Source organism: Bos indicus, chromosome 5 (genome assembly GCF_029378745.1).
Source record: "Bos indicus isolate NIAB-ARS_2022 breed Sahiwal x Tharparkar chromosome 5, NIAB-ARS_B.indTharparkar_mat_pri_1.0, whole genome shotgun sequence".
In the NCBI taxonomy this organism is placed as follows: domain Eukaryota; kingdom Metazoa; phylum Chordata; class Mammalia; order Artiodactyla; family Bovidae; genus Bos; species Bos indicus.
This window is the reverse complement of record NC_091764.1, coordinates 30,926,541-30,951,877: the sequence shown is the minus strand read 5'-3', so window position 1 is coordinate 30,951,877 and position 25,337 is coordinate 30,926,541. Positions and strand designations below refer to the sequence as shown.

Genomic DNA, 25,337 nt, shown 5'->3' with positions numbered 1-25,337 from the left:
GTAGACAAGATGAACTACACTCTAGCAGCCATGTCAGACCATGAGGTGAGCATGAGGACATAAGCTACATGCGAGAACAGTGATAACTACAGCGCCACCATTCCAAGCCTACACCAGGTACCTTTTAACTGAGGTAGAAATCAACCTCTATCTTGTTAAAACAACAAAGAGTAATAAGCCCTCAGCCTCTTTCTACTCTAGCCCATTCTGTACACTGCGGCTATCTGTTCAGCTTCAGTCATGTTATCTACCTGGCCACTAAAAAGCCTGCGTGGCTCCACATTGCCCAGTGAATTAAATTCAGACAACCTGACATACCAATTGAAAGCTTTCATTATCTGGTCTTAATCTGCCTTTCCAAATTTTGCTTTGATTCCATTAAAATAAAAGCCTTAAAAACAGGAACTTCACTTTTCCCATTTTTATATTCTCATTGCCTAGTATGGTGCCTGACACATTAGATGCTCAATAAATGTTTACATATAAATTGAATCAAATCCTCTTGGCATCATGATGCTCTTGGCGTCAGATGAACCTGCGTTGTTTCCATCTCTGTGCACAGCTCATGCTCTTCCCTCACCTGTCAAGCTCCCTCTAAGCCAAGCTCAAAGATCACCTCCTCTGTGAAGTCCTGATCCCCTTGCTCGAAGTGACTTATTTCTGAACTTCAGGCAGACGCTTGGGGACTTTATTGTATTCTCCCTTGTGTTGTAGTTAGTTGTGTATTCCTGCTCCTTCCTCCCCAAGAGTGACCTCACCAATGGCAAGGACAAGGCTGTGATCATATCTGGAGTCCCTTAGGTGCCAGCTGCACAATACCCTCCATACAACAGATTCTAGACAAATATGCTTTGAGTAAATATACTATTGCAATACTGAGATACCATTAGAGGGAAAACCTAACTATACTAATAGAGAAAACCTCCAAGACAAGCATATATACCTTTAAGTTAAAAAAAAAAACTAGACTGATACATGTGGTATGAGCCCTTTGTACTTTAACCCCTTCCCAAATATGGACAGATACATATATTTAGAAAAGGAACTAGAGGATGCACACCAAACAACTGAGGGGGGTTACCTCTGGGAACAGAGTGAGCAGAGGGGAATGAGTATTACATGTTGCTCTGAACATTTATGTAGTATTTGAATCTTTTGCAATAGGAATTATTTGGGTTACAAAGATAAATTGTAAAATTTTGAATGAATGAACGTGATATCCAGCCATCCAAGACGATGTGTGGGAAGTGTTGAAGGAGTTGGGCTAACAGAGCTAAAGGAGCCAAACTGAGAAGCAAAGCGTCCTTGTGTTGTTGTCGTTTCGGCCGTACTGCATTACTTACGGGATTTTAGTTCCCCTACCAGGGATCGAACCTGGGGCCCTGGCAGTAACAGTGCTGAGTCCTAACCAATGGACCACCAGGGAATTCCTGAAAAACATTTCCTGTAATTAGAAAGGTCATGGGTAACTTTGTGCTTAGTCACTCAGTCGTGTCTGACTCTTTGTGACCCCATGGACTGTGGCCCATCAGCTCCGCTGTCCATGGGGATTCTCCAGGAAAGAAAACTGGAGGGGGTTGCCATTTCCTTCTTCAGGGGAACTTCCCAACCCTGGGAACGAACCTAGGTTTTCCACATTGCAGGCAGATTCTTTACTGTCTGAGCCACCAGGGAAGCTCGGGTAATTTTGCAGATCCTATAAGTGGGATTTTTTTTTTTTTGAAAGTGGTATTTTTAAACAAGTGAGAAAGGGTATAAAGGCAGAGGGTCAGATATTTGGGGGAAATGAACAAATCAGTTTGGCTAAAGTAAGGGATTTAGCCAGGAGAGTAGACAGAGGTAACTGGAGAGACAAGTAAGAGTTGGTATGGAGAGACTTGAATGGTAGTGAGAACCCACTGAAAGTTTCTGGGCAAAAGGGCCGCACTGAATGCCGTGCTGGTGCAGTACTGGAGGTGGAAGGCTACTGTCTTGTCCAGCTCGGAGGCTTTGTTTGGTCATCTGAATGGGAACGGGTGAGAGGGCAACAGCAGAAAAGGGCAAAGCTAAGGCAACAGTATCACCCACAGAGGGCAGCACAAGCCCTCTTGGACCCAGGAGAGACCAGGGAGGGAGTTTTCTCCTTAGGTCAAGTTAGGAGCCTGTGTGTGCATGCTCACTCAGTTGTGTCTTGAGTCATGTCTCTGTGACCCCATGGACTGCAGCCCACCAGGCTCCTCTGTCCATAGAATTTTCCAGGCAAGAATACTGGAGTGGCTTTTCATTTTCTATTCCAAGGATCTTCCTGACCCAGGAATCAAACCTGTATGTCCTACGTCTCCTGCACTGGCAGGTGGATTCTTTACCAGTGAGCCATGTGGACAGGCAGAGAAAGGTGACATGGCCTTGGGAAAGGTAGTGGAGACTGGCCCAACCTGACTCAAGGCACAAGTTCATCAGAGGGCCACCCCTGGAGCGGCTTCCACCTTCAAAGGTGTCTGTGTCAGCAAGTAGGAGAAACTACCACATACGCCTGGCTTCCAAGCTTCACGGGGCACCCACCATGCCCAGCTTGGTCAAAGACAATGATGTTGATTCCTTCGTCAAAGCTGAGTGCCTATTATGTGTCAGATAGCAAGCAAGGCACTGCTTTTTAAATGGTTTTAATATGTTTAACAGATTGCTAACAAATAAACACTTAAGTATCTGGGTTCAAAATTGAATGCCATATTTTCAGGACCATGCATACCCAGGCTGACTAGATGTTTTCTTTTTGCATCTGGTTATATGTGCATAACCAGGAATGATATGTTACCCCCGCCACTATCCCCTTTGGCTGTTCTAGCCACGGATGTATCGTGCCATCGATACAAGATCTGGCATAGGCAAAAACAGATTCTCCATCTCCTCTCTTCTACCTAAAGGCAGGATTCCTATATTCAGAACTCAGAAAAAAGCTAGCATCCAAATCCCTGTAGTTCAAAACCCCAAGCTAAGCCCTCCAACCCTTAGAAGGCCTTGTACTCAATTCTGTTCTGGGACAGTTCTCGACAACATGTGGGAGGGAGTGCTGGGTGGACCAGTTCATTCTCAAACCTCCTGCCTGGCCTAGCCTAACAGTTCAGATCTCCTCAGAGACAGCTCTCAATGCACCTGCTTTGAAGGAAGGGTCAGGCAGGAAGCGGGTATGGGCCGCGCTGTCAGCTCTGGGCAGAGATAGCAGAGTTCTGGCTTGTGTGTTGCCCTCTCTACCACATTCAGCTCGGAAGTCAGATCTGCTGCTAAACTAGAGCCCAGATACTCTCTTCCGTGGCTCATGGCCACAGTGACACAAACAAGGAGACACTTACCTTCAAGCCTTGATGGTGAATAGTTCTGGCCCAAGTCCCTCACTTCCAGGCCTCCACCATGGCCTTTCGGCAGCACTGCGCCCTTTATCAGTCAAGGCTCTGATTTCCTCACACCTAACCCTTTCTTCGGAGAAGGTGATGGCACCCCACTCCAGTACCCTTGCCTGGAAAATCCCATGGATGGAGGAGCCTGGTGGGCTGCAGTCCATGGGGTTGCTAAGAGTCAGACATGACTGAGCGACTTCACTTTCACTCTTCACTTTCATGCATTGGAGAAGGAAATGGCAACCCACTCCAGTGTTCTTGCCTGGAGAATCCCAGGGACGGGGGAGTCTGGTGGGCTGCTGTCTATGGGGTCACACAGAGTCGGACACGACTGAAGTGACTTAGTAGTAGCAACCCTTTCTTCCCTTGCTCAGGAACTCAGGGTCATCCTTACCCTTCCCAGTAATCAAGGCCAGGAAACCTAATTTGAATGAAAAGCTTGCAGAGGAAAAAAGGCACTTGGATTCCATGACTCCCCAGTGGCCAGCTTGACTCTGTAAACCTCCAGTTCCCAGTTTAAAAAAAAAAGTGAGGGGGGGGAGGAATTGGACTTTGACCCTTCTATCTCCATGCCCTTCTGAGCTGGAAAAGAGAGTGTTCTTAATATTATGACTGCCTGCACAAAGACACCACTCCCTGCTCCAAGCAGCGGCAAGGGGGTATCCCTTCTACACTCTCACTACCCCATGTGGTACCTTGTGGTTATCCCAAAGGATTCCAGAGCAGCCTAGGAATAGACTTCCTGGTCTCTCCCTCAGTACCATGGTTTAACTCCACTCAGCACAGGTCTGTAGACACGAAGGTACAGAATAAATACCTGTCCGCTGTCTGCTCTGACCAATCTAAGTACCTGAAACTGGAGACAGTGCAGTGACTTCCCAGAGCTTTCAGACCTTAGGCCTCTAGTCCAAGAAAGTCACACCCACTCACACTTATCCTGCATGTCACTGACTCCATCCCACCTGGCCCGATCCAAGGCTTTCCACTAGCTTTCTCTAGGCTCACTTCAGAAGCTCCCTTGCCCAGATTAACCTGGGCCAAGCCATGAATACGGAGCTATTCGTGTTCTGGGAAGATAAGGTTGCTTTTGTCTTAAGAGCTGGATGCTAAACATTCACCTTCCAGGTTAAGTCTCCCTTTCATCTCCCCATGTCCTCCTCCATCCCCCCAAAAGCTAGAAGTTTCAAGCAACTGCCGCAAGAGAGCTCCCCCTCTTTCCTGGCATCCTGGACTGACTACTGAGGGACAGAGGCACTAGACCATCCTCTCCCCAAGTTGTCAGAGGTCCAAAGACCCCCAGTGGCCTGCCATCCAGCTAAAGTCCTCTCCATTACCATTATCTTATGTAGGGCTGTAGCTCTGGAAGTTATCTATTTGTTAGTATACAAATAATGCACTTGGGCAAGTGCTCCTAACTTATCAGCAACCTTGGTCACTAAGCAGGACTTCTGAGGAGCCCAGGAGGAGGAAAGCATCACCTGGTTTTGAGGGTTATGTGGGTAGTGTTCAAAGCTTATGGGGTTGATAAAGCAATGTGTGATTGAAGTAGTTTAAGGGTTCATAAGGGCAGATGCACTGGTCCTTAACCATGATGGATTATTTTAATAGCAAGAGAGGGGCTGAAAAGGAAGATTGCCAGGGGAGGCAGCAGGGAGGTAGCTGAACACAAAGGATAATTTCACACTGGTATTTAGGGCTCTCAAACTTATTACATGCCTATATCCTGTGCCTTTTCCATAACATCGAGTTGGGAAGACCTCTGTCATTAAAGCTTAGTTAAGTGGTGAGAGCGGGGAAGGCCTGCCTGGCTCACTCAGACCTCACCAAGAAAGGGGAGCAGTATCCCTTTCTTTGCCTGAGTAACAGCAGGAGAGGAAAAGAGTAGTGGTGGGAATTGGATGGAAGGACAAGGCTTGTCTTTTTCCTCAAAACATTATCTCTGGATGAGGTCTGGCCTCCTGACAATGGGGAACCGGACACCTAAATCAGAGGTGATGCAGGGCCATGAGCTATAAGGAGGGTCAAGTTCATTACACTACTCAGACCTTTACCCTTCACCTTACTCAATGCCAAAGTCCAGAACTAGATGGGTAAGCAGATTCCAACCTATGGATGAGGGGACCCTGGTCCAACTAGAAGCACCTGAGGCACAGGGCTGGGGACATCTGAGAGTGGGGGCTGTGTGAGGCATTAGGGCCCTCTACTGGAGTCCCTAAGTCTACTAGAAGATGATGAACATGGCTAAGTTCAGGGTTAAACCCTTTACAACTTGAGGGGCAAAGTCACAAAGCCCTCAAACTCTGGGCCCTGATTCATTTCAGCTCCCTTTTGGGGTATGATGGGAAACAGTAAGCAGTGTGGAGATGAACCTCCATCACTTCACTCTCCCCAGTCCAGAGTACCCTTTACCCCTCTGCTGAAACAAAGAGCAGTCTGGAGAGGGGGACCAGAAGCAGAACTACCCTCACCAATAAACTCTGTGCCACGGCTGCTGCACATCAAGGATGAAGGTCTGCTCCAAAGCTGCATAAAACAAGTTTAATTTCCAACCAGGGTCACAGTCATCGCGTATCCCACATTTTGAGCAAGGAGAGAGAAGGTGAGTTATTAAACATATACAGTCTACATTCCAGAGGAGAAAAAAAGAAGAGAAAAACCAGTTCAGAACTGCAGTTACCACTATAACACCACAAACAAACTTTTAGGGGGGAACAGGGGAAATTCCCAGGGAAAAGAAAGCCTGGAACAAAGGAAAGCAAAAAATTAAACCTACCAGAGGAAAGTAGGGGAGGGAGTGGGTAGAAGTGGAATGAAACACCCAATTCCGAAAGCGCTTTTGGGTGAATGGGAATGCAGAAAGACCGCCCCTGCCGAGGGCCCAGCAGCCTGGCATACTAACAAGATCATTTACTGCCCCCTGCTGGACAGATCCTTGAGCAGCACCCAGGCAACCTCCAAGACTGTTTCCCAACACCCTCAGCCCCACCAGTCCCTGAAGGCCCTCAAACCAAGGTCCGGGGTAGGTCTAAAATGAGAAAAACCCATTTGGGACTGACATCTAACTTGGCAGGGTTAGAGAGGGAGTGAGGCAGGAGAGGAGGCAAAGTCCTCACCAACCACAACGATACAGAGTGAGCAATCCTAAGGAAATTTTCCCAAGGAAAAGGGAGACAAACAGGCAACAGCAGTGAAGCAGGTGAGAAGGCAAAGGAAAGAGTTCCAGGAGGCAGAGGCAACAGGAGCAGGAACAAAAAAACATCTGACAAAACAGAGACAAAGGCAAAGTAAAATACGAGGGAAGCATCTGTGGGGTCAGGGGAGTGAATACATGTTAAAATGAACCAGAAGCTCCAGCAACCCCTCCCCCCACCCTGCCACCAACCACACATACACACGCACACACACAAAGGCCTAGAGCGCAAGAGACCTGCATACACCCACTGCATCTTGGATAATTAACACATCACTAAGGAGCTGGCACTGAGACACCCCTGGAACCTCTCTTTCACAGTTCAATCTGAGGTGGGGTAGGGGGTACTGATCCGCCTGTTGTAGACAAAGGTGGCAGGAAGCCTGGCCCCATGGGGTGGAGCTTGGGACAGCCCCTCTGGGAAGGGGTCCCTCAGCCATGCTATGGAGGCCCTGGGCCCTGACATTAGCAAAAAGGTTATGGGCGGCCGTCTTGGAGCTCAGGGCGCAGCCAGCACACACAGGAGCCCGCAGAAAAGCCACGGCTTCACAGAAACCGCGGAAGTCAGGAACCCAGGCCAGGATCTCAGGGACAAGTGCCTCCTGTAGACAGAGACACAGTAGCAGCAGCTTCTGAACAACTACATGATAATGGAGGGAGGACTCGGAAGACGCTGCAACCCATCAGCACCAACAATCACTTCGGAGCCCAGTTTCCTCCATTCCAATGCCCAGATCCATTTATGGGAAGTGGGTGGAGAGGGCAGGGAAAGGCTGTTGGGATGGAGTGGGGAGTGACGGCAGGATGGTCTCAGGGTCTGGAAACAGAAACTTCCATCGTTCAGCATGCCCTGGACTAGATAAAAATGGAGAAGAGATGGCTTGCTGCTGAGGTCTGCTGTGTCACCCCACTCCCCTGCTCCTCAGCAAACCAGCCAGCCGGCTCTGGTAAGGCCAGCAGAACTACCAGGGTGAGGAAACTTCTGACAAAGGACAGGGGAACCACCCAGGCCCAAGATCAGAAGACAGAGTGGGTAGGAGGCAGGAATAGGGAAACTGATCTGTGTTTCACCTTCTCCTAATAACAAGAGAGGATGAAGATGGAAAACCTGAGCCCCTCTCCCCAGTGCCCTGGGTCCCAAATACAACCCATGGTCTTGCTATCCCTACCTCCCCGCTCCAGCTCGGAGGAACAGATCTAAGGACGAGGGGGAGGATCAGCTGAACACTCTGAGCTGATAAAGAGTGAGTGGGTTCCTCTCTCCTTCCACAAAAAGGCAGGGCAGAATGGCATCTCCTTGGGAACAGTCATCTAGAGACAAATGCCACCCCCCTGACCTGAGTGGGGTGGAGAGAGGGATAGAGGAAGATGGTGGCAGAGAAGCCGTCATCTGCCCTGTCATCCAGGAAAACCTACCTGCAGTGGAGAGACACTAGCCCAGGACTGGGGCAGCCTCCCCTCCATCTCCTTCCCTTTATCTCGCCAGCATGGGAGGAGCAGCTGATAGACGAGAGTGGGCAGTGTCCTGCTCCAAGCCCTGAGCTGCACCCACCTCCTCCACCTGCTCCTTGGCCCCCATATATATCTCTCTATACAGGTATATACACGCGCACACATGCACGCACACACAGAGAGGCCCGTGCAATTTCCATGTAGAATAGGGGGAGAGCAGCAAAGGAAAGGAAGATGGGGAAGGGAAGAGGGGCCTGTAGGGAGAGGGAAAGGACTCAGATGCCAAGAGCACAGCAACTAGAGCCAAACGAAGCAAACCGGAGGGAACACCCCATCCCACCTCCCAAGCCCGAGCTTGAGGGGGGGGCCCACCCCATGAAACCATAACAACCTTGTTTTTTGTTTTAAATCCGGTAAATTGGAATGATTCATCATCAGGACAGCAACTGGGGACTGGTCATGGATGGGGGAGGGGAGGGCAGGGGAAGCAAGGCTGTTGCTGGGCATGCGGACATGATACCCAGGGCTCTGGCCGCACTGGCAACAGGAAGGAAAAGGGTAGGGCTGGGTCAGGGAGACAGTAGGGGTGGATGGGGTGGTCGGATAGGGCTGTCTGGCTCTCACTTCTTGTTTTTGAGCTGATTGGCCAGCCAGTCCAGGCCTTCGTACAGCCCGTCCCCGCTGGTGGCACAGGTGGCCTGAATGTACCAGTTGCGGTGGCGCAGGGAATGCAGGCCCAACTTGTCTGTGATCTCAGCAGCATTCATGGCATTAGGCAAATCCTGAAGCACAAGGGAGACACAAAAAGGAGCCTCAGGATCTTGCAGAAGCTTCTAGAGCACCCACCTAGCAAAGGCAGATATACCAGCACCCTCTCCTCCTTCTTCAGTGGAGGAACCCAGAGCAAGATCCTAAAGAACCACTTTGGATTTAATCATCCTAGAACTCCAGAGCCAAGGCACTAAAGGTCATTCCACTGAGGAGCTGGAAACCAAGTATGGGGTTGCAAGGGAAGTGGAGAAGTGATTCAGATGGGCAGACAATCAGGTCCATCTGACAGTAAGAGAGAGGGCTGTTCCACTAAAGCAGATAACAGGTGAGATAACAAAGGGGCTGGAGGTAAAGGATCTACCACACCAGTCCCTCTGGACAGAAACACTGCTAAGTAAAGCTGGGATGGGGGAAGGGGACAAGAAGAGCATAAAGAAGCCACCTAATCATATTTCCTACTTTCCAAATTGACAGCCTAGTCATAGGGTTTACCACACAATGGGCTCCAAGATCCCATGACTTCCACGGCCAGGCTGCCCTCTCTCAAACGCAGAGGCAGGGAGATGTCACACCTGTTTGTTTGCAAAGACAAGGAGCACAGCATCCCGGAGCTCATCCTCCGCCAGCATCCTCATCAGCTCCTCCCGGGCCTCATTTACTCGCTCTCGATCATTGCTGTCGACCACAAATATCAACCCTGGGGAGGCAGAGCATGGGCTGCACAGAGACGACAGATCAACTCCCCTCCCCCACCACAAAGAGAAAACACCCTCCTTATACCCTTCGAGTATCTGCTCCCTCTTCTCCTGTCTCCCACCCCTAGGAGCTGCAGCAGGGCAAGAGCTGGTGCCTGATAACCAAGAACAACAGCCACCCTCTGCTCACACCCAACCAACCCGTGCCAGTCCATGGGCAATTCACACGCCCTACCTTGGGTGTTCTGGAAGTAGTGTCTCCAGAGAGGCCGAATCTTGTCCTGGCCACCTACATCCCAAACTGTGAAGCTGATGTTCTTGTACTCCACTGTCTCCACATTGAACCCTTTGGGGAAAAAACAGACAGTGGTCACTTGGCCAGAAATACCAGGCCTGCAAACAATGCCCCATTGGGTTATTTCTGTTTCCCCCAGGCCTAGCAAAGAAAAGAAAGTAAGGCCTCCTCAGACCTGGTGTTCCCTGACTTAGCAGCATTAAGGCCAAAAAGAAAACCTCAGAGAAGCAGCAGAAGAGGACGAAGAGGGCCAGTTGGGAGGTTCCCAACTGCCTGGGTGAGACAACCTTCCCCACTCATTCTCAGTCTTTGACTCTCCTGCAAAAGAAATGACTCAGCCCCACTCCTGTCCCTGGGCCACCGAGTCGGCCTCAGCTGAGAAGTGGGGCCTGTGAGGCAGAATGGGGAACAAGAAGTGGGTGACAGTCCTGGAGCCCCGAAAGCAGAACCAGCTGATGATGGTGATCTAGAGCTGCTTCCACAAGGCAAATGCTCTCCCTCCCAGAGGCAGGTCTTAACTGGGATCAGGGCCACCAAGGATCTAAACTGAAGCAATTCCAGGCCTCTGGCAGGAACATCAAAGCTCTTCACCTGCTTTTCAAACAACAGAGAACAAACCAGCTCAGTGCTTGAGGGCCACTGTTGGGTGCCAGGGTGAGGAAGTTCCTGCATCAGAGAGGGCTAGGGTAGGTGTGCAAATGGCAGGCCCAGCACCTGCGGGGAAGCTAAATAACCACTCTTCCCTGAACCCCACAGACTGTAAGGACTTGCCGGTGGCCAGGTGGGGGATCCAGGAATAGGCCCCCTACCTGGCTCAGGGGTGGGCATGAGAGCCTCCATCTGAGTATTACCCTTACCAATGGTGGGGATGGTGGTGACGATCTCGCCCAGTTTCAGCTTGTACAGGATGGTGGTCTTTCCTGCGGCATCCAGGCCCACCATCAGGATGCGCATCTCCTTCTTCCCAATCAGGCTCTTGAGAAGGTTTCCAAAGATGTTACCCATGATCACAGCACTCGCTTTCTGAGGACAGTAGGGTGCAGTGGGGGCAGTGGCAGTCTGGTTCGGGCCTGGACCCTGGTATGGAGGGCTTGATCCTAGGCAAAGAAATGCAGACTCACTACCATCTGCTTGTCAGGACTTCAAGATAATGGGACTGGCCACAGTCATGGCTGGAGTTCTTTTATGACAAACCGAGAGCCTGAGCGTACCATGAAGATCAAGGCCCACTTAGATCCTGAGCCTTTGGGAGCAGAGACAAAGCAGTGAACACTCAGGTCCCCTGCTTCTGCCAGTAATCCACCCAGGTGACGCTGGATGGGTTATTTCACCTGTTCTTTTCCGCACCTGTAAACGGAGGAGGTTGAACTAGATGATTTCTAAAGTCCCTTCAGTCCTGCCATTCTATACTGTATCCCAATGCATAGGGAGATCGTTAATGCCTCTCTTTCCCCCAACCTTGCCCTGAGACTTCTGGAAAAGGTAGGAGAGGAGGGAATGGAATAAGGAGTGGCTCTTTGTGATTCCTGACAAGGTTCAAGCTTGTCAGGTTCCCAAGGTTTATGCTCTCAGCCCTAATCAAGAGATTCTGCTTCTTCCCTTCCTGTGTTTCTACACTTTCCTTCTACACACCAAAATTAAGCAGGAAGAAGAAAGCAGCACTCCTAAGAAAAGCTGATCCTTTCCACTCTGTGAACTGCCAGCTGCTAAAGCTGTACTCTGCGCATACAACAGTGAGCTGAGAGCTGGGAGGTGGGGTGTGGAGAGGCTCCCCCTCATTCCTCACCCAGCTAGGTCCTGGGCTCCCGTGGTGCCTCCCGGGACAGCTGCTCCACAGGGTCACCTGCAATGAGGCCGTCAGCTCATTCTCTGCTTCTGTTCTCACCCTCTTCAACCTATTCTCCAGAGCAGCCAGACTGATTGTAAAAGCAAAACCAGGTCAGGCTGTGCCTCTGTTCAAAACCCTCTCTGGGCTTCATAGCTCCCTTTCTGTAAAACCCAAAGCCATCATGGCCTACAAAGTCCGGCACAGTCTGCATTCCCGCTTCTCTCATCAGGCCTCCTACTCTCCCCTGTGCGTACTCCAGTTCCCCAACACTCTCCAGTCTCAAAGCTTTTGTCCCTGCTCTTCACTCTGCCTGGAAGGCTGATCTCCGAGACAGCCTTCGTGGAGCTCTCCCTCGCTTCCTTCAGGTGTCTGTTCGACTGTCCCTTTATCAAAGAGGCCTTCCACAGCCACCTGTGACACACACACACGCTTCTCTAACCCATCATTCCGCTTCTTCCTCGTAGCATTTACCACCGTCTGACACGTTCTGTACTTGTTTCCTTCTGTACTGTTTTCTCCTCCTACTGTCATGTCAGTTCCTTGTCTATTTTGTTCCCTGCTGTGTTCCTGGTGCCTTGACTAGTGCCTGGCACACTTCATAGCTGGATAACTGAATTAACTCACAAGGTCTCTACTGACCTCACTAGCAGCTCACTCAGGTTAGACGCTTCTGCCTGATAAATCATTGGTGGAAATGAGGGAGCAGCTAGCACACTACCAAAGTACAAAATGCCTATCTGCCCACTTTGCCCACTGCCCCAGACTGACAGAATCATAGAGTCATTGACTTCTTCCCTTCTCTCCCATCTGGATGGCTCAGGACAGCCACAGAAATGACTCCTTGAAACAACAATGAAGCAGGGGTTCAGAATCACCCATGCCAGCCAGCTCTCTGTGCCTGCAGGAGCCGATGCGTCAGCAGCAGCTTATTCAGCGATCACCATATGCCAGCTGCTGGCGTTCTCCACAGTCTGGGAACCAGAGGTACACATATGCATACCACAAACCCAGCAGGCAAAGGAACAGGTCAAGACAGAGTGCACCCAAACCCAAGAATGTGAAAGATGGACAGGGAGGAATCCTATTTTCAAGCTAAAGCACGGGGGTTTGGTGGGAGTTTAGTTGTTTTTTTCAAAAACTATTTTAGGTTTGTTTATTTGTTTCCTACTCTCCTCAGTTTGCAGTGAATTCCAGACTGGTAAAAAGGAGCCAGATCAACGGCCCCTGGAGACCAAAGTACTAGTTTGTCCAAAAAACAAACAATCAGTGCTTATGGAGTGTTTCATCTTCAAAGGCCTCTGCAGACATTCACTAATAAACCAGGCGTGGTGCTCTGGGTAGGTTCCACAGAGGAGCCCAGCCCCTGACCCAGAGGGCTCACACCCCAGGGGGAGGGCCTGGCTCAACTTTAGGGTGCAACTTCAGCCAAGTCGCCCACTAGCCATCCACCCGGCCCCTCCTGCCTCAACCACCCAGGCAGACAGATTCCTGAGGATTCCTGAGGCAGGAGGGGAAACCTACCCAGCTAGTAAGATCAGATCCTACCAACTCTGGTAATCCGTGGTAGTCAGACTTCTGGTTCTGATGCCTTCACTTCCAGAAACTTATACCTTCCCCAAGTCCTCCTAGTTTTTACCTTGTTTCCCGCTCACGTGTCTTTTCCTTTAGTTCCAGATGACACTTTGCTTTAAAGCTTAGGTAATAGGCTTTGGCCCAGATTCTGAACTGAATTTATACCACACATTTATCTTGCCATCATTCATGACTAGAAGTATTGCTGATTAAATGATTACCAACTGTGAGTAGAGCAGTGGCTGAAAGCGAGCCCTTGCCCCAGAACATGCACACACTGTCCTTTGGTATGCTTCTTTGCTAAGCTATCACACTGAAGTCTTGGTTCAAAAGCGGATCCCAGTGTTACACTGATTTCTATTTCCTGGCAAGCTACAAAAAGACCCCTGAATTATCTGAACCATTCAAGTGCCACTATGTTGTGGAGTTCTTCCTTCTAAATCTGTGCTTTTACTGTCTCCCCAGTTTAACCATGTGCTCACCATGTGCAAGGACTATGCCTCTTATTTATTTTGGATCTTTCCTTGCTCCCAGTGCCAAGCCCCGCTGTAGGAGTTCAAGCAAGCACACTGGCTGATTTAAGCCTCATCTAAGGCTTGTATCATTTCTTCTGTCCTAGCAGTACTTGGTATCTTGGTGTCTCCATGTGGTGCACAGATGGCTGCTCAGCTTTCCTGTCAATTCCTGGCCATTTTCCACACATACTGACCTTAAGACTGATTTGGGAAAGCCATGAAAAGACGAGAAGACTAAAAGTGGTAAAATTTTCTCTTGGCATTTAAAACTCAATGGGGCTGGCAGATAACTAATGAAATATTCAAGTAGTTACCATGCGTCCCCCATGGCACCCCAGGGCCTTGAAATTAATCAACATTACAACTCTTCTTTAATATAATCAGGAGCTTGACTCAGATGAACAGTCCAAAGCAAGTGCTGGCTTTCTTGTCTTGGCTTTCCTTGCTCCTGTCTGTTTCCAGATGGCATGCTGCCCCGACCACCAGGATGGTGGCAACTTTCAGCTCTGTGCCATGAACATACACCTACGGCTATATAGTCAGCTCTCACTTTCACAGCACTGCATTGCTAGAAGCAGCTCTGGGAAGCAGAATGGCAAACAAACCAACCTCGGATTGTCTATGTACTGTACAGCCTATAGTCATTCTCTTTTGCCACAGATGGCATTCCTGTGTCAATAAGGCAAAATACCAGGGTTCCATGGGCTGGGAGAAACAGGAAGCAGTTAACACTGAAGGTGAGTGGCTCAAGATGAAAAATGGAATACAGCAATATCTCTATTAACAAAAAGGATGTCTCAACATTCTATTGTACAGTTACAAACTTTGTTATCAGTGGTAAAAGCAGCAACAGGAACTCTAAAAATGTGTTTTAGTATAATCCGTGTTGGACAGTCGGAGAAGGCAATGGCACCCTACTCCAGTACTCTTGCCTAGAAAATCCCATGGATGGAGGAGCCTGGTGGGCTGCAGTCCATGGGGTCGCTATGAGTCGGACACGACTGATCGACTTCACTTTCACTTTTCACTTTCAGACAATGGAGAAGGCAATGGCAACCCACTCCGGTGTTCTTGCCTGGAGAATCCCAGGGACCACAGAGCCTGGTGGGCTGCCCTCTGTGGGGTCCCACAGAGTCGGACACGGCTGAAGCGACTTAGCAGCAGCAGCAGCAGTGCTGGACAGTGCAGTTGGATCGGGCACACCGACTGACCTCACCTGAGGATGCCCTCACTGACGATCACTCACGGCCCCCAACCCCTCCCTCCCACCCCCACCACCCCAGGAGAGGCAGGCTGTTGCTGTCACTGACTGTTTAGTCACTTTGACTTGAGGCCTGTCTGCCTCACACTCCAGGTGATTCTGAGAGTCACAGCTCAGTCTGCCATGCACACTCCCTGTTCTTTTCACAGGCATGTGTCCTGAGACACCCCTAGGGGACTCCTGATTCAGCACCTCCTTTTCAGGCTACATGGGCTAAAGGAAAAGAAGACCAGAGTCTCCCAAACCCTCTGCTGCCAGGCAGAGTGCACAAAAAAAAGCTATATTCCCAGATGATTTTCAAATTGAGACATCACTAATAAAGATGCTATTTTTAGCACAGCCCATGGAATAGACCAAAAAATTTAGGGAAACCAAAGCAAGGTCTGCCTGTATTTGGTTTCCTTAATGCAGCTGGCTTGTGACCTATGTAAACTTTCCAAATTTTTGTCTCAAGAGCACTGTAATCAGCACACAAGAACTCGTAGATTAGTATCCCAATGGCTTCTATTAAACTCAAAGATTTCCCAAAGCCAAGAAACAGCTTCTGATGTCAGTTTCCATTCATTCATTAAACGTTTATTAAGTATAATGAACTAGGGATACAGAGGAAGACAGTTTCTGCCTTCATGAAACTCAGTCAATGGGAGAGAAAGACTAGGAAACAGAGGATTACAGTGTGAGGCTAAGAGTGGGATAAGCACACAGTATTATGGGGACAGAAAGCTAGAGCAGTTAATCAAGGCTGGAGGATGAAGGCCAATTCCAAGACATGACTCTATGGTCACACCTGAGCTGACTCTTAAAGGAAGAATATGAATCAGTCAGACACTAAAGAATAGGGAAGGTGGAAGAGGGAGGAGTGTAGGCACAGGCATAAAGATGAGTTAGAACAGTGATTAGCCAAAGCCAGGTGCAACCAGGAGGCCATGTATGTGGATGCAGCATCGTGAGTAAAAAGAAGGGATGAGGCTGGAGAGGGAAGCAGGAGCCAGATCATGAAGGGCCCTAAAGGTAACACTGAGTAACATGATCAGATATGTGCTTTAGAAAGATCGTTCTGACAGCAGTTTAGGGAATAAGTTAGGGAATAAGGGGGAAAGACAGAGGGAAAGAGACCACTTGGGAGGTCCAGTAATACAGATAAGAAATCCAAAGTTCTTAGAAGGGTGGGATGGGGAGGGAGATGAGAGGGAGGTTCAAGACAGAGAGGACATATGTATACCTATGGATGATTCATGTTGATGTTTGACAGAAAAAAAAAAAAAAAAAAAAAACTGTGTACAGCAATTATCCTTCAATGAAAAAATAAATTTAAAATTTTCAATAAATAAAATTTAAAAAGAAAAAAAAAAAATCAAAAGTTCTGAAACAGAGGTGGCAATAGAGAGGACAGGACAGATCTGAAACACCAAAACAGTAGACCTCACAGGATTGATAGCTGATTATAGTAGGGAGAGGAGAGTCAAAGACGACTCCCAGGTTTCTGGCCTGTGTGAGTCAGCGGCACTTCTTTAGACTGGAAACACTACAGAAACAGATCTGGCAGCAAAGATGCTTGTTTTTAGATTAATTGTGAAGTGCTAAGGTCTGAAGATCGGGAGAAAAGTCTGGTCAGGGTATTTGGAACCATGTGCATAGACAATAACTGAAGCCCCAAGAGGAACCAGGAAGATTCAGGGTGGCAGCAGTTACTGGCTGCCTGCCCCAACAGCCATCTTCCCTTCTTTCTTCTAACAGAACCCCTAATTTGTTCAGACATTGGCAGGCAGTGGTTATGAGCTACCCCTCCCCAGACCTAGGGTATGAAAGCTGATCAGTAAAGACTCTGGGCATTTCATTTCTCTCACCATGATTTGAGTCACAAATGCTCAAGCACTAATTCTGGGCAATAAGATGTAAGAAAAGTCTACTGGGAATACTGGGAAAGATTTCCTCAATCTTAAAAAAGAACATATATCAGTGTTCTCTTCTCTAGCTTTTGGATGTTAATGTAGAAGGGCGAGATGCTGGAGTAATCTTGAGTATATGAAGGGACAGACACAAGAACACTAGGATATCAGAGCAGAAAAACCTGGATCCTACCAGTGTTTAGTTGGTAGATCAAAAAAAATTGTAAGAAGGAATGTTCTTCCCCTGAACTACTTCTGCATGTGGCAGACTGTGAGTGTGTGCTCAGCTGCTGCAGCTGTGCCTGACTCTTTGCAACCCCATTGACCATAGCCCACCAGGCTCCTCTGTCCATGAGACTCTCCAGGCAAGAATCCTGGAACGGGTTGCTACGCCCGCCTTCAGGGTATCCTCCTGACCCAGGAATTGAACCTGAGTCTCCTGGACTGCAGGGGTATTCTTTACCCACTGTGTCACCTGGGAAGCCTTGTGGTAAAATATACATAAAATTTACCATTTTAATCATTTTTAAGTTTAAATGTACAGTTCAGTGGCATTAAGTACAGTTACACTGTTGTGCAACCATCACTACCATGCATCTCCAGAACTTTTGCATCTTCCCAAACTGAAACTCTACTTGTTAACCAGTAATGCCCCTCCCCTACCCCCTGGAAACAACCACTATACTGTTTCTGAATCTGACTATTTTAGGTACCACGTTAATGTGGAATCAAACAATACCTGTCCTTTTGTGTCTGGCTTATTTCACCCAGATTTCCTGCTAGGTGTTTAATAAATCCTCGAATTATTTGAGCCACAGGGTGTTTTCTTTCTTCTTTCTTTTTTTATTTTGGCTGCGCTGAGTCTTCGTCGCATGTGAGCTATCTCTAGCTCCGATGCTCAGGCTCTAGAGGGTGGGCTCACTTGCAGCATATGGGCTTAGTTGCCTTGAGGCATGTGGGATCGTCCCGGGACTAGGGATAGAACCCAAGTTCTTTGCTTTGGAAGGCGGATTCTTAGCCAGTGGATCACCAGGGAAGTCCTTCACAGGTGTGTTTTCTATCTTTTGCAACTGATACATCCTAATCTATGTATCTAGAGAGAGTGTGTATGCTCAGACAGGAGAAAAGCCCAAAGATAAAAACCTGGGGCACATCAACATTTAAAGCAAAAAAAGGCCAGGAAAGAGAGTAGGAAGCAACCAAAAGGGTAAAAAGGAAATCAAGAGACTAAGGCATCAGAGACACCAATGAGGAAAGAAAAAAAAGAGGGTCAAAGGCTACGAAAAAGTCAAATTAAGATAAGGCCTGAAAGATACCTACTGAACTTAGCTACTAGGCAATCAATGAATGGCCTTGTTATAAATTAGAACATATGACTAAAATTAGTCTCCACTTAACTAACAGCATTTAGGTTTGAGTCAGAATCATTAAACATCAGTTTCCCTTCTAGTCCAAGAGGAAGACTCCAGTTCAGGATAACCTGAAGGAAGCCACAAAGTCAAGCGAAGGATTCTAAACTGCCCTGATAGACCCACACACCAGAGAAGGGTACGGCTTTTCCCAAAGACAAACCTCAGCAAGTGAGTCAGAACAGAACCTCAAGTCTGTTTCAGAATACATGACCTAGCTAGATAAGACAGTGACCAAATAAAAACTAGACTCATTTCTTTCCCTGGAACATTCCGTGGCACTGCCCTCTAATCAAAGCTTTCAGTGTGCCCTATTCTTAGAATTTGACCACCTTACAACTGTACCATATCCTGATATTTGATGTCTGCTCCAATGCCCACATCTCTAGCCTTGGATATCCAGTACACTGTACCTTCCTAATTACAAAATCACTGAAATCCCATGAGTAATCAGCCTAAAGTCCTAGTAAACCTTTGCCCCAATCTGGTCCCACTATGCATGTCAAAATGGAGCTGCCAGTGAACAGATGAAAACAGGAGGCCATGATTTGGACAAGGCCACCTGTAACAGAGCAGCCTAAGAATACAGAAGACAGGGAATGTCCTACCTTGGGGGATAAGAGCCTTTTGTGATCCCTCAGCACCTCAAACACACTTCTACTCTAGGACTTACCACAGAATGTTTTATTTACCTTGGTGTGTTTTGCTTTCCAGAGCTGGAACTTCCCAAATAATGTGCCTTTAATGTAATACAGGTCAGCTGAAGATGCTGATCCCATCAATACTGGATAGCTAGGGCTTAGAGTGGCTAGAGCCCATGGGCCGGTCATCTCGGGTTGCAAGCAACTATGCCTGTTTCACTGTTACCATTTTCTCAGGACACCAAGGTGGGAAAACAACACTAGACTCTCAGTCCCTTGACAGCTGGGACTGTGCCTTATTCATGTTTCATGCTCCCAGCATCCAGCTCCATGACTGATCTGTAGCTAGTGACTGATATACTTGTTGCTGAACTCAGTTCTACTGATGGTGGCAAACGCTCGTGAGGTTGAGGAAGACAGTATTCTATATGTGATCTCCAATCTTTTTCCTGTAACTGACAAACTGGCAAAGTGGCTTCCATGTTCTCAGGTTCCTTGGATGGGATTCAGAGCCTGCCTAGGGGAAAGGGAAAACTATCTGAGAGGTTCTGATTATGGTCCACCACTCTCCACCACTACCACAGCAGCACTGCTTTTATCCATTTTACATATTAGACTTCAAATAAGATTTTATATAAGGTATGGTTAGATTCCTTTTTTTCAAAAAGGGGAGGATGAAGAATTAAACCACTCCAACAGAAAGCTAATGTTCTTCTGCATCCTAAATCATGTTGAAATTTAAACATTCATGCTTGACACGCTTGTGTTTAAGCTCATAAAGGGCAGGTTATGGGAATTCCATGGCAGTCCAGTGGTTTAGACACCACAATTTCAATGCCAAGGGCCTGGGTTCAATCCCTGGTTGTCAAGGAACTAATATCTGCCATGCCCAGTCATTTCAACTTTCTTCAGGAATATGGTGATAACCGTGGATCCCTAATATCTTGAGCCATTTCTTTTTCTGGTCCATCTGATGCAGCAGGTCCTCTGCAGAAATCCATGACAAATCTCTAACACCTTGGTAGAATCCCTACGTCAGTCAGTTCTTTCCCAGACTATAAGACAAAGCCTTCAAACATTTGTAGAACTCTTTCTAAATGCTCCCCATGTCCTTTCATTATCCAAAACCTTTATTAGCACTCCACCTATACTTGAAACAGATGTTGGAATAGGCATAGTAGACAGATTTACAGACATTGCAACTCTGGACTGTAATACAGTACATTCTGAAACAGAGGCAGACATTTAAAGGAGATATGACTAAGTGAAAAGAGTGGCCCAGGAAATGGAGGATGCTAAAATACCAAGATCTAAAATAATGGGACCCAGGAATCTAAACACCTGACATAGGCCAATTAGGGTGCTCTTTCACGGAAGAGTCAACCATTACCTCAGAGTCACTCTGACTTTTGTATTATGAACACTATTTCTGAGCCCCCACATCCTCACTCTACATCCCAGTTGATGGTTCAGGGCCCCTGCCTTGCTCCAGCTTCACCTCCCACTCAGCCAACAGGAGCTGCCTCTGTGAGGCTGATGCTGAAAAAAGATTTCATTGCTCATAAGCCTACGACCAGCACAGAAAGTCATGGTAACAATCACCCCTCTACATAGGCGCTTCAGGCAGCAAGTTGTTCTTTTGTAAACCTCCTCTTTTTTAAGGCAGCCCTGAGGGCTCATGTTATTATTACTGTTATGATGGTGATTATTAATAGCAGCTAACATTTACTTGAGGCTTACTATGTGTGCTTTGTATAACCCTAAGCACTTTGTGTATGTTATCTCATTTAATTCCCATGCCAACACTATGAACAGACACTATCATTATCATACTCCTTACAGATGAGGAAAATGAAGCTAAGAGAGACAAATAATTTCACCAAAATCATACAACTAGTAATTAGCAGAGGCATGATTTGAACCCAACTGTGTCCAATTCCAAGGTCCACATTCTTAATTATCATACCATGTAACAAAAATGGTGAAGAAAACTGTTGCACACCTGAAACGAACACAATATGTCAATCAACTATACTGCAATATAAAAAATGTGAAGGACTTCCCTGGTGATCCAGTGGTTAAGACTCTGCACTTCCACTGCACGGGGCACAGGTTCGATCCCAAGTCAGGGAAGTTCCACAGTAGCCACACAAAAAAAATGGTGAGGAGAGTGAAATACAGTGACATGTTTTGAGTCTTAGGCCTCTTGAAATCCATTTCTAAAGGTATATGGGAGAGTAGATTCCACAATTTCCCTCAGTCATTGAATCAGTTTTAACAAACCTGGTTTTAGAGAACTTCCTTCTAACCAATAAATCCCGCCCACTGTTCTCTGAGTCCATTTCCTCTATTATGACTCCAGTGGAAGAAAGTAGCAGAGACGAACACACTTTATGACTCTTTGTGCACGTAAGACTTCACTTCCACTCTTTCTAGCCTGCTGTCTGTCCTCCTTTACACTTGCATTCAGTTTAGTAATAGCAGCTACCATTCATTGCCACCAATTCTATGCCAGGTACCAGATACATACACGGGCTTCCTTCTCCGTAATTATCAGGAACTCAATCTGCAGACAACTCTGCAGGACCTAGGTCTAAAGGAGATCTAGGATTTCTGCTAAATAATGACTCTGTGTTCTAATACTTTTCTTTTGGGACTCTTAACTTTCATTATCCACAACTGTTTTGTGCCTCTTAGGAAACGTGGAGACCAAGACCTTAATTACAAAGGGTAAAGACCTTTACACCTTTACACCCTCACTCAGCTATCTTCAGGAACTCTCTATGACAGCCAAGCCATCTCTTTCTCTTTCCTTAAACTATGGTCAGAAATCCGGAATTCAGGACTTTCCGGGTTTGATCCCTAGTCAGGGAACTAGATCCCACAACTAAGAGTTACCAGGTCCATCCTGCATTTTGCACTAAAGTGCCACAACTGAGACCCAGTGCAGCCAAATAAATAGATAAATATTTAAAAAAAGAAAAGAAAACCTAAGTTCTATTCATTCACATTCAGTATTCATGAGAGCTTACTGTGTGCCCAGGCAGTGTGGGGGACACAAGACGAGATCTAATTCCTGCACTCAAAGTTTCGTCTCTTTGGAAAAGCAAGACATACGCATAAAAATTTTGACTACAAAAGAAAAAAAAAATTTTTTTTTTACTACCCAAGGCAATAACTCTATGCGGGGAGGCAGGAGGAATGTTAATATGTGATACAAGAGGACCCCTCCAAGCTGAAGCCAAGGTCAAAGATTCATTCTGTGAAAAGGTGGATCAGTTTCTTTCTTAGAACGGGCTTTTATAGACATGGTATTCAAACCCAAGTCTAATGCACAATGACCAATTCACTGACCCATTCCTGTCATAGCAAATGGAGACACTTAACCCAACAACAAGCTCAAGACAAAATGGTAGCAAATACTGTCACCACCTGAATAGGGATGGGGAAGGAAGTATGCAGACCCTAGCTGCACTGGCCTAAGCAATCAGACTCCTGCAGCAGATCTCCTACCAAATAAAACTTTCATGCCCTAGACCAGGAGTGACCCAATCCAACAGCGACGGAGACACGTTTTAAGTTACACTTCTTCCTCCCCCGATGACCTCACTATTTCTTCTCACTCCTGACCACATACCACACTCCTCTCGGCCTAGCCAGAGGGAGACCAGCGGTAATACAACCCAGAAAGAAGGGAACTTTCCCCAAAGAGAAGTTACAACTTAGCTAATCAAGTGGCCCGGTTTTAACAGGGAATTCCATCCTACCCCTCACCCCCACCTTCTTCCCTCAAACACTAGTGTAAGCAACGGCTCCATTTTCGGTTCCGGGAATCCTGATACTTCCTAAAGAAAGAAAGCGGATTGGAAGACCGAAACTCAGAGCTGGCGACCAGAAGCTCCCTCCTCCAGTGAGACCGCCCCCGCTACGCCTGGGGGAGAAAGGCACCACCTCTCTTCTCCAAGCAAGACCAGATCCCCCTCCCCCTTCTGCTGCCTCCTCTCTTCTGGCTCCCCACCTGCTGCCCTCTTCTCAACATGCGGTTCCCAGGACCCGAAAGCTTAACCTCCACCAGAATAGTGTCCCTGGGGTGTCCCACCAGCCTGTGTTCCAGGTTAATCCCTAACCCCCCTACCGACCCCGGCCCCACGATAGGGGGAGGGGTGTCACCATAGCAAGGCTTCTCTCTGGTCTATTACCAAGGTGAAGGCGGAAAGCGGGTAGGAAAAAGCGCTATTCCCTAGCCCTTTAATAGGAAAAGAATACAAAACAGTCATTGCCGCCCTCACGTCACCTCACCCAGGACTGCTTTCCTCCCCCTCAACCCCGACCCTTCAAAAGCCCACCTCCTGCAGGCGAGGGGCTCCTCACCGCAGCCCAGGTCGCCCCCTTGTGCGAGGCGGAGGACAAAACCGTGTGCGCCCCCCACCCCCACACCAGCTCAGCGTCCTTCAAATGCGGGGGCAGGCGTGTGGCTGGCCCGGCGCCCCTTCTCCGAGCTCTCGGGAGGGAAGGACCACACAGCTCCATGCCAGGCAGTGCCGGGCGGGCGAGCGAGCGGAGAGCGGGGCGAGAGGGCTCTATCCTCGCAGCCCCCACCCCGAGCCTCTCCTCTACCCGGACCCGCCTTCCCTCCTCCAAGCCCCTCACCTGTTCCTGCTCCCAGCTCCGCCGCTGCGGCCGCCGCCTCCGCCCCCACAGGCTCCGCTCGGCTCTCGCTCCACTCTCTCCGGCTCCCTCAGCCGATTTCAGCGCGGCTGCTCCCCTGGCCTCGCTCCCGGCTCCCTCCTTCCTGCCCTCCACCTAGCACCGGAAGCAGCGACGGCGACAGGAGCTGTGCGGCGCACCCCCACCCCCAGACCGGGATACTTCCCACCTCCCCGATCGCGCGAGAGCTGCGCACCGGCGAGCGGCAGATCTCGCGAGATTCATCACCATGGCAGCGGCTGCAGCAGAAGCATCCGGTATTGGAGACGAAGTCCGGGCGGGGTCCGATGTGGGGGCTGGAATCTGTGGGCGGTGGTGGCGGAAGCTAGGGAATGGGGGTGAGACAGTGGGAACAGGTGAGAAGCCCCAGGGCTATGCCTGTTATTTAAGGATTGAGGCGGCGTAGTGGGCGCAGTGGAGACTGGGGCTCCTTGGGCAAAGTCAGGAAGCCAGAAAATGAGTGAATATCTCTTGCTTTGGACCTTACTCCTTCAGCTCTCATTTTCATTTCTTAACCAGGGATAGGTGCAGGCCTCCGAGAGCCCTCACTGCACCAGTGTTGCTACTCACTGCTAAGACTAGGTTGCTGGGGGGGTCTGAATCAAGAGACCTTTTTTCATAAGGAAGAGGGAGAGTGATGAATTTAAGAGACTGAAGGAAGCAACTGGTCACTGGGCCAGTTAGGAAGTTGGAACTTGAAAGACAAACAGTTGAGGCCTAGTATTCAGAGGTGTGGTTTGAGGAAGTATACCTAGATGAATATGAATTTTAGTATTACAAGGAAAGTGAGGGATTTTGCACCTGTGTTTCTCTATTCCTGCCCACTCCCACTTTCATCACTCATTTTTGCACCTGGTCTAGACATGGAGAGTTACCTTGGAACAGTCACAGCTGTCATACAAGAAGGGCACTAGTAATGCTAAGCACAGAAGGTTCTTGAAATGCCCTTTCTCCTCATTTACAGCAGTACAGATTTTCCTTGTCTTAAAATGGGGTTCAGTTCAGTTCAGTCGCTCAGTCGTGTCCGACTCTTTGCGACCCCATGAATCGCAGCACGCCAGGCCTCCCTGTCCATCATCAACTCTCGGAGTTCACTCACACTCAAGTCCATCAAGTCAGTGATGCCATCCAGCCATCTCATCCTCTGCCGTCCCCTTCTCCTCCTGCCCCCAATCCCTCCCAGCATCAGAGTCTTTTCCAATAAGTCAACTCTTTGCATGAGGTGGCCAGAGTACTGGAGTTTCAGCTTTAGCATCATTCCTTCCAAAGAAATCCCAGGGCTGATCTCCTTCAGAATGGACTGGTTGGATCTCCTTGCAGTCCAAGGGACTCTCAGGAGTCTTCTGCAACACCACAGTTCAAAAGCATCAATTCTTCGGCGCTCAGCCTTCTTCACAGTCCAACTCTCACATCCATACATGACCACAGGAAAAACCATAGCCTTGACTAGGTGGACCTTTGTTGGCAAAGTAATGTCTCTGCTTTTGAATATGCTATCTGGGTTGGTCATAACTGTCCTTCCAAGGAGTAAGCGTCTTTTAATTTCATGGCTGCAGTCACCATCTGCAGTGATTTTGGAGCCCAAAAAAATAAAGTCTGACACTGTTTCCACTGTTTCCCCATCTATTTCCCATGAAGTGATGGGACCGGATGCCATGATCTTCGTTTTCTGAATGTTGAGCTTTAAGCCAACTTTTTCACTCTCCTCTTTCACTTTCATCAAGAGGCTCTTTAGTTC

The 25,337-nt window shown here is 48.2% G+C and overlaps 1 protein-coding gene across 1 annotated transcript; it reads right to left on the bottom strand.

Moving 5' to 3' along the window:
• Nucleotides 1-5,898: 5,898 nt before the first annotated feature.
• On the bottom strand, nucleotides 5,899-23,758 carry ARF3 (ARF GTPase 3). Its single transcript, XM_070789186.1, has 5 exons — nucleotides 23,543-23,758; nucleotides 10,635-10,874; nucleotides 9,718-9,828; nucleotides 9,360-9,484; nucleotides 5,899-8,798 (listed from the first exon to the last, which is right to left on the bottom strand). The coding sequence occupies exons 2-5, from the start codon at nucleotides 10,780-10,782 to the stop codon at nucleotides 8,637-8,639; spliced, it is 546 nt and encodes a 181-aa protein (XP_070645287.1). The 5' UTR covers nucleotides 10,783-10,874; nucleotides 23,543-23,758; the 3' UTR covers nucleotides 5,899-8,636.
• Between the last annotated feature and the right edge of the window lie 1,579 nt (nucleotides 23,759-25,337).